The 19857-nt window shown below is 41.0% G+C and overlaps 1 protein-coding gene across 4 annotated transcripts in view; it reads left to right on the plus strand.

Moving 5' to 3' along the window:
* crb1 (crumbs cell polarity complex component 1) overlaps positions 1 to 19857 on the plus strand; it is a 114710-nt gene that overhangs the window by 75359 nt on the left and 19494 nt on the right. For all 4 annotated transcript variants that reach the window (XR_009446054.1, XM_059647789.1, XM_059647790.1 and 1 more), the window contains exons 10-11: positions 9851 to 9976; positions 12327 to 12453. Coding sequence is in view for 3 of the 4 variants with exons in the window: in XM_059647789.1 (XP_059503772.1) it covers positions 9851 to 9976; positions 12327 to 12453 (253 nt within the window). In the remaining variant the exon portion in view is untranslated. The remainder of the gene's footprint in view (positions 1 to 9850; positions 9977 to 12326; positions 12454 to 19857) is intronic.

Below are 19857 nucleotides of genomic sequence, written 5' to 3' on the forward strand. Positions count from 1 at the left end.
TTTCCCAACCCAAAGAAACCCATTATCTATTAATCTTTGTTACCTAAACAAAAAAAAAACAAGTGAAGCTGGAAATCAGAGCAAAAACAGAAGTTGCTGCACAAACTCAGCAGGTTTTGTGGATCTGTGGAGAGAAAGCAGAGTTAACGTTTCGGGTCTAGTGACTCTTCTTCAGTTGTTTTTCTACTCTCTGTACTCAGCTAATTTTGTATCTATGTTGCTACTCTCCCTTGTACTCGATGATCTATATCAGTTAGCTCAAAAGCTATTGTGGGACTGTATTGAATACACTTTGGAAATCCAAGTATACCACATCAATAGCCATGTCCTCCTCAACCATCCCTGATACTTCTTCAAAAAACACCAGGAGCATAGTTAAATACACTTTTCCTTAACAAATCCATACGGATTCTTCTGAATTAACACACACTTTTCTGAAACACTACCTGGAATAATTGTTCCTCAAAGTTAATCTGAGTGATCTGTAATTGCCTGGCTTATCTTTTACAACCTTTTTCTTTGAACAAAGGCATTATCTTCAATTCTCCAGTCCTCTGACGTGCCTTCTGAATTCCAGAAAGATTGAAAAATCATTGCTCTTACCTCTGAAATCATCTCACTCCCTTCAATATCGTTGAATGCATCTCATCTGTCACAGTATTTTATCACCTCTAAGCATGGATCGGTTATCGAGTATCTCTTCCTTATCAATTGCAAACTCCTTCAATGACGGAGTTTCAGCTTTTATTACTATGAACTGGGCAGCATCTGCCGAATGAAGACTGATGCCAACCTTCAGTTAACACCTCAGCCATACCTCTTACCTCCATGTGTCAAACTTTCATTTGATCCCTAATCACCTCTACTGCTTTTACCACCCTTTTGTCGCGGATATGCTTATCGATGACTTTAGAACTTACTTTTGTGTTAGTTGCGAGTCTTTTTCGCATCTCTTTTATTACGTTTATCTTATTTTCTTTCTCAACTCCACTTCTGAATATGCTGTAATCAGCTTGGTTGTCAATTCTACTTATCATCTGACACCTGTCATAGCGCAACTTGCCTTCTTAAACTTAATTTCTATCTTCTTTGTCATTCAGCAAGCTTTGAATTTGTTTGTATGTGCTATGGATCAAGGAAAGACTGTAAACATTCTGTACTCTCAATTTCCAGAAGACATTTGACAAGGTGCCACTTAAAAGGTTATTGCACAAACTTGGATCTCTGGCAAATAACAAGACTGTGCAAAAAATACGCCTTTTTCTGATTGAAAAGATCTGATGAGTGGAGTTCATTAGCAGTCTATGATGGGGTCTCAGAATTTTATAGTTTATATAAATGATTTAGCCAAGGGGAGTGAAGCCATGGTTGATAAATTTTCAGATGGTATGAAGATAGCTAAAAAAAAGTATGTTGCAAGGAAGATGTCAAGAGGTTACAGATATTTATGTAAATAGTTTGAATGAGGGGGCAATATCTGGCAGATGGAGTATAATGTGAAAAAATGTTAAGTTGTTCACTTTGGCAAGAAGAATAAAAAGAGAGTATTAATTAAACAGAGAATGAATTCTGAAGATGCAGAGTGATCCAAGCTTTCTAATGTATGAGTCAGCAGGTTAGTGTGTAGGCACAATAAAAAATTAAAAAGATGAATGGGATGCTATCACTTATTATGAGAGGAATGGAACATAAAATTAAGGATGTTGTGCTTCAGTTATACAAGGAATTGGCAAGGCAATATTTGGAATAATGAGTGGAGTTTTGGTTTCCTCACTTAAGGAAGGATGTGAATACATTGGGAACAGTTCAGAAGAACTTTACTGGATGATACCTGGAATGAGTAGGTTGCCATAGGTCAGACAGGTTGAGATCTTCTTTTCCCATTGGAGTTTGGAAGAGTAAGGGATGACTTGATTGAAGTGTTTAACATCCTGAATGGTCTTGACAAGCTGCGTATGAACACAACATTTTCTCTTGTATGTGAACCCTTACCGAGAATTAAATGTGGGAGTCACCCTTTTAGATCAGAGGTGAAGAGGAATTTTTTTGCCTCTGTGGATTGGACAACTTTGGAATCCTCTGCCTTAGGAGGTGGCGGAGACAAAGTCATTTAATGGACAGGGTCTTTTATGGTGGAAGTAAGTAGATTCTGGTTTAGCAAGATAATCAAATAATGCAGATTGCAATGTGGAACTTATGAAATAAGATTTTGCGATCTTGATGGAGCAGGTTCAGAGTAGGGCAGGGGCAGCAGTGAATGGCCTGCTCCTAATTCTTCTGTTTCAATTGCAGGATTGATTTGCTTATACTAGAGAGGGTACCCCAAAGGTTCACAAAGATGTTGCAAGAAATGGGAGATTGCCTCTGCCTGTGCCTCTGAGCACAGTTTAAATATGTTAGTTTTCCTTGGATTAAGAGGCAACTAAATGAATATTTGTTTGAGGTGTATCAAAAATGAAGCAGGATAATGTAGTGTTTGGAAGGAGGTCAGCTGGGTAGACGTCATAGAATTTGAAGTCCCTGACTGGATCAGGTTAACATCCCCAATCAGGGAGTCCTGGCTGACAGATGTAAACAGCAGTGTCAGAGATGCTGTTCACTTTGAGCGCTGGCTGTGATCTAGCTGGGTCAGTGTCATGTACTATGCACATGTAAATAAAGGATGATTTGGTGATGGGATACTGACGTTCATGGAGTCATTTCAGATAGAATGGACAGAAAGTGCCTACTTCTATTAACAAAGAGGTTAACAACAAGGAGGAATAGATTTAAAAAATTAATAGAAGGATTAGAGAGAGTTGAGGGGACACATTTTCACCCAGAGGATGGTGAGGGAAACTCAGTGGCTGCAAGATTGGTAAAAGCAGAAATGTGATGAGCACTAGGTATGTAGATAAGTGCTGTAACCAACAGGGCTGTTTGACAAAGAACAATGCAGCACGGGAACAGGCCCTTCAGCCCTCCAAGCCTGCACTAACACATTTTGCCCGTCCATGCTAAAACTGTCTTCAGGTACAGAATCCCTCTGTTCCCTTCCTATTCATGTATTAGTCCAGGTGCTTCTTGAATGCTGCTACTGTGCCTGTTTCCACCATCTTGTCTGGCAGCGCGTTCCAGGCACTCACCACCGTTTGTGTGGACAACATGCCTCTCACTTCTCTTTTAAATTTCCTCCCTTGCACCTTGAACCTGTGTCCCCTCCTAACTGAATCTGGGGAAAAATCTTCATAATCTCCTCTCTATCCATGCTGTTTACTACCTTATAATATTAGGATGCCCCGCAACGTCCTGTGTTCCAATGGAAATAAACCCAGTCTATCCAACCTTTCTTCATAGCTAAAGTCCCCCCCTCCAGGCAACATCCTGGTAAACCTTTTCTGTACCCTCTCCAAAGTATCCACATTCTTCTGGTAGTGTGGTGACCAGAACTGTACACAATATTCCAAGTGTAGCTTAACTGAAGTTCTATAAAGTTGCAGCATAACTTGTCTATCCTTCTACTCAATGCCCCTTCCAAAGAAAGCAAACTTGCCATAAGCCTTTTTGGCTGCCTTATCTACCTGCGCTGCTAACTTCAGTGATCTGTGGGCTGCACACTCAGATCCTGCACGTCAATACTCTTAAGGGGTGCCATTCACTTTATAATTCCCACCCTGCACTTGACCTTCCAAAATGCACCCCACCACATTACATTTGTCTGGATTAAATTCCATCTGTCATTTTTCTGCCTATGCCTCCAACTGATCCATGTCCTGCTGCTGTCCTCCTCACTATCTGCAAATTTACCAATATTTGTATTGTTCACAAATTTATTAATTAGACCAGCTACGTTTTCCTCCAAGTCATTTATATAGACCACAAACAGCAGAGGTCCCAACACTGATCCCTATTGAACACTCCGAGTCACAACCCTCTATTGCAAAAAGTATCCTTTCACTGCGACCCTCTGTCTCGTATGACTAAGCCAGTTCCATACTCATCTTGCCAGCTCACCCCGATACCCTGTGATGTCACCTTTTGTACATGAGGGACCTTGTCAAAGGCTTTACTGAAGCCCATGTAGACAACATAAACTGCTTTACAGTCATCAATCATCTTCACCTCATCAAAAAACTCAAGTTAGTGAGGCATGATCTTCCCTGCACAAAGCCACGCTGTCTATTACTAATAAATCCACTTGCTTCTAAATGCATTTGGATCTTGAGCCTGAAAATCTTTTCCAATAATTCCCCCACCATCGATGTGAACCCCTCAGGTCTGTAATTTCCAGCATTATCCCTGCTACCCTTCTTAAACAATGGGACAACATTGGCTATTCTCCAGTCCTCTGGGACCTCACGTGTGGCCAAAGAGGATACAAGATGTCTGTCAATGCTCCAGTGATTTGTTCTCTTATCTTCCGGAATATTCTGTGATAGATCCCATCAGGACTCGAAAACTTCTCTACCTTAATACTTTTTAAGACAGACACCATCTCTTCTTTTTTAATAGCGACTTGGCTTAGAAACTTGACACTCCCTTCTCTGGCATCATCCTCCACCACTTCCTTCTCTTTGGTGAATACTACACAAAGTATTCATTCTGGACCTCACCTACCTCTTCTGGCTCCACTCATAGATTCCCCTTTTTCCTTGAGAGGGCTAACCCTTTCCTTGGCTACCCTCTGGCTTTTTATATATGTATAAAAAGCCTTAGGATTCTCCTTTATCCTATTTGCTAATGACTTTTCATGACCCCTTTTAGCTCTTCTAATTCCTTGTTTAAGTTCTTTCCTTCTTTTCTCATACTCTTCAAGGATTTTGCCAGTTTGCGTCCTCCTAGACCTTACATATGCTTCCTTTTTCTTTTTAACAAAGTCATAACATCCCTGGTCATCCAAGATTCATGTAACTTCCCGTACCTACACTTCATTCTCACAGAAACATGGTGCTCCTGAATCTTATCAGCTATTGTTTGAAATACTTCCACATGTCTAATGTGGACTTACTCTCAAACAGCTGTGTCCAATAAAAATTGTCTAGTTCCTGCCTCATATTGTTGTAGTTCACCTTCACCCAAAGACGGCTGTTGTCCCTATCCATGAGCATCTTAAAACTTTATGGTCACTGCTCACAAAATGCTCCCGCATTGAAACTTCACTCAACAGGCAGGCTTATTTCCCAAAACCAGGTCCAGTATAACCCCTGACTCCAGTATAACCCTCCGCTCCCTCCGCTCCAACCCCAACCTCACCATCAAAACTGCAGACAAGGGTGGCGCAGTGGTAGTATGGCGCACTGACCTCTACATCGCCGAGGCCAAATGCCAACTCTCCGACACCTCCTCCTACCGCCCCCTTGATCATGACCCCAATCCCGAGCACCAAACCATCATCTCCAACACCATCCATGACCTCATCACCTCAGGGGACCTCCCACCCACAGCCTCCAACCTCATTGTTCCCCAACCCCGCATGGCCCGTTTCTATCTCCTTCCCAAAATCCACAAACCTGACTGCTCTGGTCGACCCATTGTCTCAGCCTGTTCCTGCCCCACTGAACTCATCGCCACCTATCTGGACTCCATTTTCTCCCTTTTGGTCCAGGAACTCCCCACCTACGTCCGTGACACCACCCACGCCCTCTATCTCCTCCAGGACTTCCAATTCCCTGGCCCCCCACATCTCATTTTCACCATGGACGTCCAGTCCCTATACACCTGTATTCCTCATGGAGATGGCCTCAAGGCACTCAGCTTCTTTCTGTCCCATAGGCCCGACCCATCCCCCTCCACCGACACCCTCATCCGCCTAGCCAAACTCGTCCTCACCCTCAATCACTTCTCTTTCGATTCCTCCCACTTCCTACAGACAAAGGGGGTGGCCATGGGTACCCGCATGGGCCCAAGCTATGCCTGCCTCTTTGTAGGTTACGTGGAACAGTCCCTCTTCCGCACCTACACAGTCCCCAAACCCCACCTCTTCCTCTGTTACATTGATGAATGTATCGGCACTGCCTCTTGCTCCCCAGAGGAGCTCGAACAGTTTATCCACTTCACCAACACCTTCCACCCCAACTCAAGTTGACCTGGGCCATCTCCAACACATCGGTCACCTTCCTGCACCTCTCAGTCTCCATCTCAGGTAACCAGCTAGAAACTGATGTCCATTTCAAGCCCACCGACTCCCACAGCTACCTAGAATACACCTCGTCCCACCCACTCTCCTGCAAAAATTCCATCCCCTATTCCCATTTCCTCCGCCTCCGCCGCATCTGCTCCCAGGATGAGGCATTCCACTCCTGCACATCCCAGATGTCCACGTTCTTCAAGGACTGCAACTTTCCCCCAACAGTGGTCGAGAATGCCTTTGACCGTGTCTCCCGCATTTCCTGCAGCATATTCCTCACACCCCGCCCCCACCACAACCGCCCCCAGAGGATCCCCCTCGTACTCACACACCACCCCACCAACCTCCGGATACAATGTATCATCCTCCAACACTTCCGCCATCTACAATCCGACCCCACCACCCAAGACATTTTACCATCCCCACCCTTGTCTGCCTTTCGGAGAGACCACTCTCTCCGTGACTCCCTTGTCTGCTCCACACTCCCCTCCGACCCCACCACACCCAGCACCTTCCCCTGCAACCGCAGGAAGTGCTACACTTGCCCCCACACCACCTCCCTCACCCCTATCCCAGGCCCCAAGATGACCTTCCATATCAAGCAGATGTTCACCTGCACATCTGCCAATGTGGTATATTGTATCCATTGCACCCAGTGTGGCTTCCTCTACATTGGGGAAACCAAGAGGAGGCTTGTGGACCGCTTTGCAGAACGCCTCTGCTCGGTTCGCAATAAACAACTGCACCTCCCAGTTGCGAACCATTTCAACTCCCCCTCCCATTCTTTAGACGACATGTCCATCATGGGCCTCCTGCAGTGCCACAATGATGCCACCCGAAGGTTGCAGGAACAGCACCTCATATTCCGCTTGGGAACCCTGCAGCCCAATGGTATCAATGTGGACTTCACCAGCTTCAAAATCTCCCCTTCCCCTACTGCATCACAAAACCAGCTCAGTTCATCCCCTCCTCCCACTGCATCCCAAAACTAGCCCAGCCTGTCTCTGCTTCCCTAACCTGTTTTTCCTCTCACCCATCCCTTCCTCCCACCTCAAGCCGCACCTCCATTTCCTACCTACCACCTCATCCCACCTCCTTGATCTGTCCATCTTCCCTGGACTAACCTATCCCCTCCTTACCTCCTCACCTGTACTCTCCTTTCTACCTATCTTGTCTTCTCTCCATCTTCGGTCCGCCTCCCCCTCTCTCCCTATTTATTCCAGTTCCCTCTCCCCATCCACTTCTCTGATGAAGGGTCTAGGCCCAAAACGTCAGCTTTTGTGCTCCTGAGATGCTGCTTGGCCTGCTGTGTTCATCCAGCTCCACACCTTGTTATCCAGTATAACCCCTTCCCTGATTGGACTGTTTATATATTGTGTGAAGAATCCATCCTTAATAGTCCTTACAAATTCTGCCCCATCCAAGCCCCGAGCACATAATGAATCCCAGTCAATAAAGGGGAATATACTGCTGTTTTTACACTTTCCAAAATCTGTCTTCATATTCCCTCCTCTATCTCCCGCTGGCTGTTGGGAGGCCTGTTGAATACCCTCAGCATTGTGATTTCACCTTTCCCGTTCCTGAGCTCTACCCATACTGACTTGCTGCACAAGTCATCTGATGTATCATCCCTCAATACAGCCGTGAGACACTCCATTACCAGTGATGTGACTCCCCTACCCCTTTTACCTCCCTTTCTATCCCACCTGAGACATCTAAAACTTGGAACATTCAGCTGCCAGTCCTGTCCCTCTTTCAGCCAAGTCTCTGTAACCACAATAATGCCATAGAGCTTTGGTTAGTACTTGGAACAAAGCTCATCTATCTTGCCTATGATACTTGTCACATTGAAATGCATGCATTTCAGACCACCGCCCCTGCTCTTTTCAGCCGCACTTCCCTGCCTGTTCTTGTTCTTAGTCATGTTTGCTTGATTTCTACCTCTCCCTCAATTTCTATATCAACTGACCTAACTCTCTGATTCCCACCCTGCTGCCACACTAGTTTAAACCCTCCCCAACCACTCTACCAAGCTACTCCTGAAGGACATCAGCACCGGCCCTGCCCAGGTGTAACCAGTCCAGTTTGTACAGGTCCTACCTCCCCTGGAACAGGTCCAAATGCCCCATTCATCTGAAATGCTCCCTCTCACATCACCTTTTCAGCCGTATGTTCATCCTATATATCCTGCTGTTTCTGCTCTGACGAGCTTGTGGCATTGGCAGTAATCCTGAGATAACTACCTTTGAAGTAGGACCGTAAGTTGGAAAGTGGAACTTAATTTTTATTTCTATTACACTGTTTTCATATGGCACCAATGGAATGGGTTGAATCACCCATTCATTGAATAGCCTCCTCATTAGTGCCATAAACTTTCTTCATATGTATTGCCCATTTACTTTATTAAGGACATCATCAAAAAGATTCTCCCAGTAATAAATTGCCCTGCAATGTATAATTAAGTTCTGATCTGTTTCAATTAATTTTTAAAGGTTTATTTCTGGTGCTTCAGTTTAAATTGCATCTGATTTGGAACTTCGTTTCAGTAATTCTTGTTGAAACTATGTTACTGAGCAACTCTTTTAATAAAGTTGGCAAAATAACTTGCAGAAAAACATTCTTAAAATAGAATCAACTGAATATTTTCAATGCAAAATAATGCTATGCTTTTATTTAAGCATAAAAGAACAATTTATGGGAGATCACCGTCATCTAGAGAGACACCAAAGTCTATAAATTCTCAGCAGATTTTTCATTATTGCATTGTGTGTCATATGTTGAGTGTTCATGTCTCTATTGGGTGGCATTGTGGCACATAAGGAATATTCTGGGGGAATAGTCAATGTTGAAAGTAAATGCAAAGCATAGAAAATGTTCTATTCCTTTGCCATATGTCCTTTGAATTCAAGGACTTTTAAAGTGAACTGAAGGCAGAAATCCAAAACCGAAAAGTAATTTCTCAGAGATTGCAGCAGCAATGCCTGAAGTTGAAACAATTTACTGGAAGTTCGTAAATTGAGCAAATTTATTCACCGTTGCAGTAGTAGGGAAGAAGTTATTATTGATGTATTACTGCACTGATCTCAGACAGACTATATTCTTAAGACAGCAGTTGATGAGCAAGTATAAAGGGTCCCCATCTTACTCTTAGGTAGTTAAGCAGTCAGAATCCAGACTATATGTAAGTCTGAGATATCGTATTTGTGTACATGGTTCAAGCTTAATCGACTTCAGGGTGTCTGTCTCAACAAGAACCTAGTTTTTGTGTATATGTCAGCTGGGCTATCACACAGGGAAGCCCACAGACCATATTATACTGGCAGTGGTCTTCATGTTGGTGATTTGTTGAACTTGGATCAGAAAAATGGGAAAAGAAATGGATGAACTGCCATGCGTGAAATCTGAATAGATATGGTTATCATAAAAATTACAGCCATCTATTGTGCAACTGGCATGAATCAAATACAAAAATGATGTGTCTCCCCCTCACATGGAAGTATTACATGGTCACTAATGAGATATTGTCCACTGTGTATATTGTACCTGCAACTGGGCACTTAGTTTTGCCCACTGGTGCAAAGATAGAAAAATATGTCTATTAAGTTTACCATTACCAAAATTCCTCACCTTTTATGAACGAAAACAATGGCAATAACACACACATGTAACAGCACAGACATATTTAGTTGAAATAATTATAAGCAATTAAAAATGGAACTAATTCATTCATGTCTTTTTTCATAGATATCCGAGATTATCTGCTACATTCTGCACTGAAGAGAAGAAAAATTGGACATGTTATAATGGGGGAAATTGCACAATTGGGAAGACTACAAGGTGTATCTGCCCAACAGGATTCACAGGAAACAAGTAAGTAAAAAACAAGTTCAGACTGCTCACAAATATTGTCGTGCCAGTCAGTACTAACGGAAAAGTGATGTTTAGAACTCAATCACTTTCTAAACAGCAGATCAGGGAAGGGCAAAAACAGTATTCAGAGATTAAGATTCCAAGCTGCACTTATTGCATTTAACTCCAAGCAATAAAATTGAGTTCAGTCTAGGAAGGAGCTTGGACATGGTTCATCTGTATACCCATTCAAACTACTGACAGTATTAGGTACAAAGGCATGCAAATAAAATCAGATAAAAGAACAATTTAAGGGAGATCACTGTCATCTAGAGAGACACCAAAGTACACAAGTTATCAGCAGATTTTTCATTATTGCATTGTGTGTCATATGTTGAGTGTTCGTGAGCAGAGGGTAAATTGTTCACTTATTCTAAATAACTTCAGAAGGGATAATAATATTTTCAATTCAAAATTAAAATAGGAATAAAGAGGCACATGATACATAAATCACAACTTCACTGTATTCAATAGATTTTTCAATGGCCATTTTATCAGAAGAAATCATAGTTTGCTTAATTCTTAAATTTTTAAAATTAAAGATGTAAAACAATATGTTTGATCCAATTTGGTTCTCCTGCCTTTACCTTACATTTTGAATGTTTCCACATGACCTTTTAACTGAAGAAAGTGATGGAAATAACTTTCTCAATATCTAGATGCTGAGCATTTGGAGAAGGCAGTTTTTATCGGCATTGTTAGGATTCAGGTTAGAATTCACGTCAGGTTCTGTAATCATTGCCAGTTCCACTGTAGAATCGTTACAATTCTGGGAAATCAATGTTATTTTTCAGGACTTTTGACCATTTGTCGATAGGAAGGGTGTGGAATACGGTTACATTTAAAAGGTAGATTTTAAAAGCAAGTTGTATTCATGTACGTTTTTGTTTAAAATGCTGAAACTAATGTTGTTAACAAGCTAGAATCTAAGTGGGTGATTTCCAAACACTTTCCCACTGCAACCCGCTTGAGATTTGAAAGTTGTTTCAACTTCTCATTGAGAACAGGGTTGGTGGAGAGTGGTCAGTGGTGGGGAAGGCACACAGCAGGGGCCTGTTGGATGTGGAACACAGTTGTTGTAACTTGGTGAGAGCTTCACAGCAGACATTCCTGGTCTACAGCTCACCAGATAGAAATATCAGCTGGAAGCCCCAATTGGGATCCTGAACTGGGAAACCCTAGGTTCGGTGTTAAGTTGCTTATCAAGGAATCATTAACAGTAGGAACATTTTTGGCCTCTCAATAATCAATAAACATCCCATTCTGTTAGGAATTATCTGTCTTCGAGTCCTTCCCTCAGATGGTGAACACCAGGAGTCAAAAGCAGAGCCAGCAACACTCAACGGTAGCCAGGGTTTCAAAACAATGCCACAGGAATAAGCATTTACCAGACCCGGGGTTAAAATGCAAGAGGTGATTACAGGCTACTTTGTTTAGCTCAAGCCGGATGACTCACTGTTATGAGGAAACAAAATGTGTTCATTACTTGTATTACAGCCTGAACATCAATTGTGGTGGGCCGGGTGAATCAGATAATAGCTTAACCTGTAGATTCATGATACGTAAAAAGCAGCTTCATGATTCATATCTGGCCTTATCTTAACAGTGTTTCTCAGGCAACCTTTGAGAAGGTTACAGGAATTTTAATGGGTAGAATAACATGAACATTCAAGGTGACACTAATGCTGTTCTACAATTAGGTGTTAGGCAGTATTGGCATGCTATAAAGTGTAAGAGATTCAGATAATATTGCGCAAAGATTGACTCTACTGTAGCCTAAAAAATGTCTTCGATTCGAACTCACAACACTCCTCAATATAGCTGTAAGACAATGGTTTGAGAGATTTATTAAAATAGCAACAAATACAAATAGTGCTAGTTCTTTAAGCACCATTTTATCAAACCATTCTGTAAAGAAGTAACAATATTTTTCTGAATGCCTGCTGTTATGCATTCAATGCTAATTCATAGGGATCTTAATCAAGTAAAATATTCGAATGCTTAGGCTGCCAAAGGTAGTGTGATTAGAGATCACATTTTGCATTAGTTTTGGTTTAAGGTACTGTCTGAACAAAGAACAAGCTGAAAGCCAAAATATTTGAAATGTTTATTTGGAACTGTAGAGATAAAATGCTGGAAGCACTCATCAGGTCAGACAGTAAGTAGGGAAGAACAAGAATTCATTTTCTGATGCTAGGTCATCTACCCGAAACACTAATACTTTCTCCTTCTTTGACCTGTCACGTATTTCCAGCATTTTACTTCTCTTTATACATGTTTTATTTGAACTCTCAATCTGGACATCCTGCAGATGCGAAGTCGACATTGATGAATGCGAATCAGACCCTTGTCTTAATGGAGGCTTCTGCCAGAACTTGCCCAATAAGTTCCATTGCATTTGTGACATGAGCTTTGCTGGTGACCGCTGTGAGTTTGATGTAAGCGATCTCTCCTTTTTCATCTCTTTATTACTCTGGCAGCATCTTTTTCAGCTTCTCTCCTACCTCGTAATACGAATGGACAATGAACCAGCAGTTGAGTGGGGTTGAAGCTCTTGAATAACCAAAGTAATGTATCGGTTTATTCAGAAAATATGGTGCATTTATGATATGCCACAATTGCTCTTGATACTATATATTGTTTGGAAACAACATGTGAACTCAGTTTTTATTGACCCTGGGAGAATGCAAAGCATTTTTGGCTTTCAAAATATACAGCATATAACAGAGGTTATCTGGAGTTACTTATTTTCGGTGAACATTCAGCATCAGACATTTTAAAGCAGAATTTAACACTTGCAACAATAAGAATGAAGCAAGAAACTGTGGAAGGTAAAAATCTGATACAAAAAATGAAAACGTTGGAAACACTCAACAGATAAAGTCACATCTACAGAGATAGAAAGAGTTACTATTTTAGGTTACAGCTTGAAATCCATATCCTTTGTAACCTCTACTCCCATTTTATTTACATTCTCTCTACAGCTTTTATCTTTTTTGTGTATTGCTTTCAAATGGCATTAGCTCATCATTTGTCCTTTACCTGTCCCATTGCCACTCCCTTTGGCTTTGAACCAACAAGTATTTGGCCAGTTCTTATCTTTCACCTTATTATAGACTTTTCCCTGTTCTTTTTCCCAAACACCTCCATTTCATTTGCGTATAAATTATTATATTTCCAACGTTTTCCGGTTTGAATGAAAGACTGTTGATCTGAAACATTGGGCAGGATTTAAAGCATCTCACTCTCACCCCCACCAAAACTAGAGAGGGCTGGGACCCTGCAGTGGTGGCTGGGAACACAGACCTTGTAAGAAGGCACAGGGAGGACAGCTCACCAATTCCTGAATAACTTCAATTAAATCAGGGCTGGGAATGGTTGAAGTTTGCATTCCCATTCCTAGGCCAGAAGACAGGAGAGAGTCAGATATTGTTGAGCAAGTAGGGAGGTTGCAGAGGACTTGGACTGGCTAGGAGAGTGAGCAAAGAAGTGGCAGATGGTGTACAATGTGGGAAAGAGTGAAGTTATACACTTTGGAAAGAAGAGTTGAAGCATTGACGTTCCTTCACATTCAGACCCCTAATCGGGCCTGCTTCGTTACACATCACCAAATTGCCTGTTCCTGAATGAGTTCTACCATAAGTTTCTCATAAACATTCGATGAAATCCTTTTCTTGTGATCCACCACCAGCCTGATTTTACTCGTCCACCTGCAAACCGAAGATCCTCCATGGTTATTGTAACAGTGACTTCCTTATTTGCCTTTTCTACCTGCTGATTTACTTTCTTTCCCACATCCTGACTACTGCTAGGAGGCCTATACATAACTCCCATCGCGGTCTTCTTCCCTTTATGGTTGCTCAGCTCTACCCGCACAGATACTACACCTTCCAACCCTGTATTGCTTCTTGCTATCGATTTAATTTCACTTCTTAATTACAAGATTTTAAAAACATAATAGTGCAGAATTTATGCAAAACTCACCAGCTTTTGCAAGCTTGTGAAATATTAAGTGACTTCTGCATTATTTCCAAACTTCTGATGTTTGTATACAAAGATGTTTTTATTAAATTGACTTACATAAAATATGACAGCCGAGAGTAGGCCATTGGTCGCAGTTGGCCTATGGCAGTGTTAACGTTCCACACAACCCTCCTGCCATACTGCTTCATCTCACCTCCTTTTGCCAAATGAGGCATTGAAGTGGCCAGTCAAGGGCCATTGTAGAGTTACATCTCAGGTCTGCCCAGATGATATGGGGACTGCAGAAGGCCCTATCAATGGCTAGGATGGGCACTTTGCCCTCCTCGCACACCCTTCTCCATCCCTTGTAAGGAGCTGCATGATAGACCATGGGTGAGTTGACCCCACTTAACCCTCCTCCATGGCTTCCTCCCATTCTGATTCCTGGTCCTGACCCACAGTAGTCGTAGTGGCTGAGTAGAGCCTGGCTGCAGTGGGGCTCTCAAAAATAGCCACAGCAGAATTGCCAATCTAATCATTACTTTGTCTTCAAATTCAGCTCAACAACTGTTTAGAACATAGAACATAGAAAAGTACAGCACAGTACAGGCCCTTCGGCCCACGATGTTGTGCCATGGAATAATCCTAATCCAAAAATAAAATAACCTAACCTACATCCCCCTCAACTCACTGCTGTCCATGTGCATGTCCAGTAGTCGCTTAAATGTCACTAATGACTCTGCTTCCACGACTTCCACTGGCAAACTATTCCATGCGCTCACAACTGGCTGGGTCAAGAACCTCCCTCTGACGTCTTCTCTATACCTTCCTCCTAACACCTTAAAACTATGACCCCTCGTGGCAGTCAATCCTACCCTGGGGAAAAGTCTCTGGCTATCGACTCTATCCATGCCTCTCATTACTTTGTACACCTCGATCAGGTCACCTCTCTTCCTCCTTTTCTCCAGAGAGAAAAGTCCGAGCTCAGTCAACCTCTCCTTGTGAGACAAGTCCTCCAGTCCAGGCAGCATCCTGGTAAACCTCCTTTGCAAAACCGTCTCCAAAGCCTCCACATCTTTCCTATAATAGGGCGACCAGAACTGGACACAATATTCCAAGTGTGGTCTCACCAGGGTTTTGTAGAGCTGCAGCATAACCTCGCGGCTCTTAAACTCGATCCCCCTGTTCATGAAAGCCAAAACACCGTATGCTTTCTTAACAACCTTATCCACTTGGGTGTTTCTTTCTCTCGATAGATGCTTCTTGATGTGCTGAATATTTCCAGCACTTTCTGCTTTTATTATTAAAAGTTAGCTTATTTTGCTGTAGTTTGGAAATATTAATACAGTGATGCACATTTTATTACAATTTCCAGTGTGGACAAAATAATAAAGAGACAGTTATAGCAAGTTTAAATTCTTGGTTTGCCCCAGAGTGCACAGCATTAAGATGATCAGTTATGTCACTTTATTTTGATATTTAACAGTTTTATTTACCATGTTGATCAGTTCCCTTTTAGCTTGAAGTGACGAAAAATGAAAAAAATGAGAAATGATCATGTTAAAAATGATATTCTGCAGTTTACTTTTAAAAATTACAAATTTACAATTTCACAGTTGAATATTTCTATAGATTCCTGAACTAGTAGTACATACTACTAATCTTGAGTACATAGAACTCACTTTTCTGGGATGATATGTAAAATTCTAGTCAGTTTTTTATTAATACACAAAATATTTTAAAAACATAATAGTGCAGAATTTATGCAAAACTCACCAGCTTTTGCAAGCTTGTGAAATATTAAGTCCAGCTTAAGTGACTTCTGCATTATTTCCAAACATTTGATGTTTGTAGACAAAGGTGTTTTTCTTAAATTGAATTACATAAATTTGACAGCCTAGAGTAGACCATTGGCCCCAGTTGGCCTATGGCAGTGTTTATGTTCTATGCAACCCTCCTGCCATACTGCTTCAACTCACCTCTGGAAGATTGACCTACCACTTCATTCCTCTTTTGTGCATCCACTTTTCACCAAAATTTATTTTTTATTGAATGTAGATCACTCCACTTATTCCACATTCTCACAACTCTCCATTTAAAACATTCTCTCGTGTGCTGTCGATGAGATTTATAATCTTGACTCAGCAGCTTCGGGCTTCTCACCAGTGAAACATTTTCCCCACATTTTAGCCTGGCAAATAACTGCATGATTTTAAAGATGGCTTCGCTTATTTTTCTGGAGAAAATAGCCCTGAGCTTGTTCAGCCTTTCTATCATCAAAAAAGTAAACTGAAGCAGAGTACAAAGGCAGTTTGGCACTGCCAAGTACTAAAACAACTTAAAATGATCTCCTAATGCCATCTTGTACCTGAACGTAGGGACAGAGTGATCGGACAATAAGGATATTAGAGCAGCTTTGCTGGATGCCCAAAACAGAATGCTCACTTTTGCAAGGTTATGAGATTGGTATAGCTCTTTCAAAAAGCCAGCACAAGCACAATGGAATGAATAACTTCCTTCTGTGATATATAATGACATAATCTTTATTTTTAGCTATAGGTGGTAGCTGGCAAAGAGGGAATATCTTGGAGAAACAGGAAAATAAAATTTAACATAAACAATGCCGCCTCTCAAACCCTAAGAATTTATTTCAATTCACAAACTGGCAAGGAAGGGAAAAGAGATCTAGTATGTCTTGGGATAATTTTTGAACTAAAATGGCTGCACATTAGGTGCTACAGAATGAAGTCTTGTTAACTCAAATCTATTGCCACAGATTAAATTCACCTCAAAATCAGACTCCTACCAATTACTTTATTTATTCATTCATGGGGTGACGGCATTGCTGGCTAGGCAGCATTTATTGTTCACCCCTAATTGCCCAGAGGGCAGTTCAGAGTCAACCACATTGCTGTGGGTCTGGAGTCACATGTAGGCCAGATCAGGTAAGGATGGCAGTTTCCTTCCCTTAAGGATATTAGTGAACCAGATGGATTTTTTTCCCTGACAATCGACAATGGATTCATGTTCATCATTAGATCCTTATTTCCAGATTTTTTTTACTGAATTCAATTTCCACCATCTGCCATGGCGGGATTGCAACCCGGGTCTCCAAGATATTAGAGATAATAGGAACTGCGGATGCTGGAGATTCCAAGACAACAAAGTGTAGAGTTGGATGAACACAGCAGGCCAAGCAGCATCTTAGAAGCACCAAAACTGACCTTTCGGGCCTAGACCCTTCATCCAGGATATTATTTGGGTCTCTGGATTAACAGTTCAGCGATAACACCGCAAGGTCATTGCCTATTAGGTTAATCAAGATCAATGTGACCATTCATAGCCAGTCACCATAGAAAATTGACTATCATCATTTGACACAGTTGGGTATTTTAAAAAAAAAGGAAGGTTAAAGTTTGCCTTCAGAGGTCCTACCAGGAATCTGACATGATGGCGAGATTTCTTCCAACAAGCAAGGAGTAGTTCTGATTAAGCTATAAAGCAACATGCCAGTCAAGAAATCTGTTGCAATGTCATTCATGGGAAACCTTGCTTCTGCTGCAATTATTTTCTTTTCAAGAAAAATGTTTGCAGATAGAAACCTTCCAATCACATATGAGTGAATTACAGAAAATTGGTACCATCAAAAACTGTGCCTGTGTCAGTGGCTTGACATGATAATTAGACTTGAGGTACATGCTGCAATATGAAACAGCTACTTGCACAGTGATTTTCACCTTTAGAGTGAGGAGTAAACCTTTTGCTTAAAATGTACTTCTCTAGCGTGAAATAATTTATTTTAGCATGGTCCACTGAACAATAAATAGTAAATAGCACAAAACATTTTAATGCTTTCAGAAAAATCTTTAAGCGGTCATACTTAATCCTAAAAGCTCATTCACAAGAGTTTACTTTAGTATGTAATCGTCGAACAAACTTAGCTCAGTGTGAAGTTGCTTCAGTTTTAAATTGGAAGTATTATTATAACTTCAAGATGAAATGGAAAGAACTAACTCTTTGAGGAGTCCCATTCCACTTCATATGGTTCCAAGTTTGTGCATTTACTACATTTCCTCATAATCACAGCAGCAACTGCAAAAACACTATAGTTGATAACTAAGCACACTGTAAATATCTTCGTCCTATGAACTATGGAAATTCTGCTGGCAGCTTGAAATAATCAAATGCGAGTAAGTATTTGCAGTCCTTTGGTGATTGTAATGAGCCACTTAAAAGTCTAAAAGATCCATTTAACAGACGAAAATGTCTTGATTTCCACTTCACGATTCAGTTAGTGATTTACAATTCTTATAGACTGTACTGAATGCTAGTCCTATTGCTGCTTTGTTTTTGAACAAGATTCCAACAATAATTAAAAATATTGAAGCACAGTGGCTATCTTAAGCACTACCTCTACAAATATTCAAATCTAAGATATAAAAATGTTCTGACCATTGCTTATTTCATAAATATGCATTTTATACATGCCTGTGCAACATATTGTATATTTTTCCTGTTTTATATTTTTGGTTAATGATGAACATTAAAAATGTAAAATAAATGAAACGTTTTATGCAATGGCAGAATAAACTGGAGGAGTTATAAGGTAAATCTCCTCTTGTTTCTATGTTCTTGTATGTAATGGAGCTGCCCTGGTCAGAAAACACAGACAAGGAAATTATTAAGTGCACACAAAAGGAAATATGATCACTGGTTGATTGAAATATAATTAAAGACATGGGAATACATAGATCACTCAGATTGGCCTTGACCTAGTCCCATAGATTTATATAAATTCACTGAAGTGTATTTCAACAACTTGGTACAATACAATCCCTCAATAACCATTGAAACTTAAAAGTAGGAATGTCTGTTGTCTTGATTTCTTATGGGTTACCATTTATCGTTCATGACTAACTTCACCAATCATTTATAACATTTCATTTCTTGTTACTTGGTTTCTCTGTGTATGTTTCTTTTAACTAAAACCTCATTATCATTTGACGTAACTCCATAAGATCAACAAGTCCTCATTTCTAACACACAATTTTGTTCTACTTTCTCTTTGTGTACAAATTTCTACTTTTGGGGCATATGCCCACTACTGTCATAAGAAGACTTAATAAACTTCATTGTTATATCTCTGTCTGTCTGTCCTTACGCTTTGTTTAATGGAAATGTGGATATGTTTAGAAAAAACAAACAAAAGGATATTTATTCCATGCAAATGTTTTTATTGTGGTCTCTTAGTGAAGCATCAGCGCAACTTTTGTCCACATTTCCAAAATTTCTTCCCAAACCTTTAACTCACGCTACTCTTTCTGTCATCGCCAAGGGTACAGGAAGACAATGGGGGAGAAAGCAATTTAAACAGGTGATTCCTGTGGGAAACCAGCACTGGTGCAACAATTGGGCCTGTTGTACCCTAATTTTCTGTGATTCCATCTCTCGGAAATCCAGAGCTAAAGTTATATTTTAGACTCAAAAATAGATTGAAAGGCAAGTTGTGAGAGGTATACAGACAGTTTACAGCGAGACATTGACAGGTTACATAAGTGGGCAAAACATTGGCAAATGAAGTTAAGGCGAAATTGTTCGTTTTGAATGGGAAAATAAAAGAATAGAATGCTATTTAAATGGAGAAAAACTGCAAAAAGCTACAACACACAAAAGGACTTGGCGGGGGCGGGGGGTGGGGGGGGTGGTGGTGGGGGATACCTGTGCACGAAACACAGGAAGCTAGCATGGAATGTTGGCCCTCATTTTAAGAGAGTTGGACATAAGAGTAAGGAAATTTTACTGCATCTGTACAAGGTGTTGATGAGATCAAACCTGAAGTATTGTGAGCAGTTTTGGTCCCCTTATTTAATGAAAGATAT

The sequence above is a fragment of the Stegostoma tigrinum genome, chromosome 8 (genome assembly GCF_030684315.1).
Source record: "Stegostoma tigrinum isolate sSteTig4 chromosome 8, sSteTig4.hap1, whole genome shotgun sequence".
Taxonomy (NCBI): Eukaryota; Metazoa; Chordata; class Chondrichthyes; order Orectolobiformes; family Stegostomatidae; genus Stegostoma; species Stegostoma tigrinum.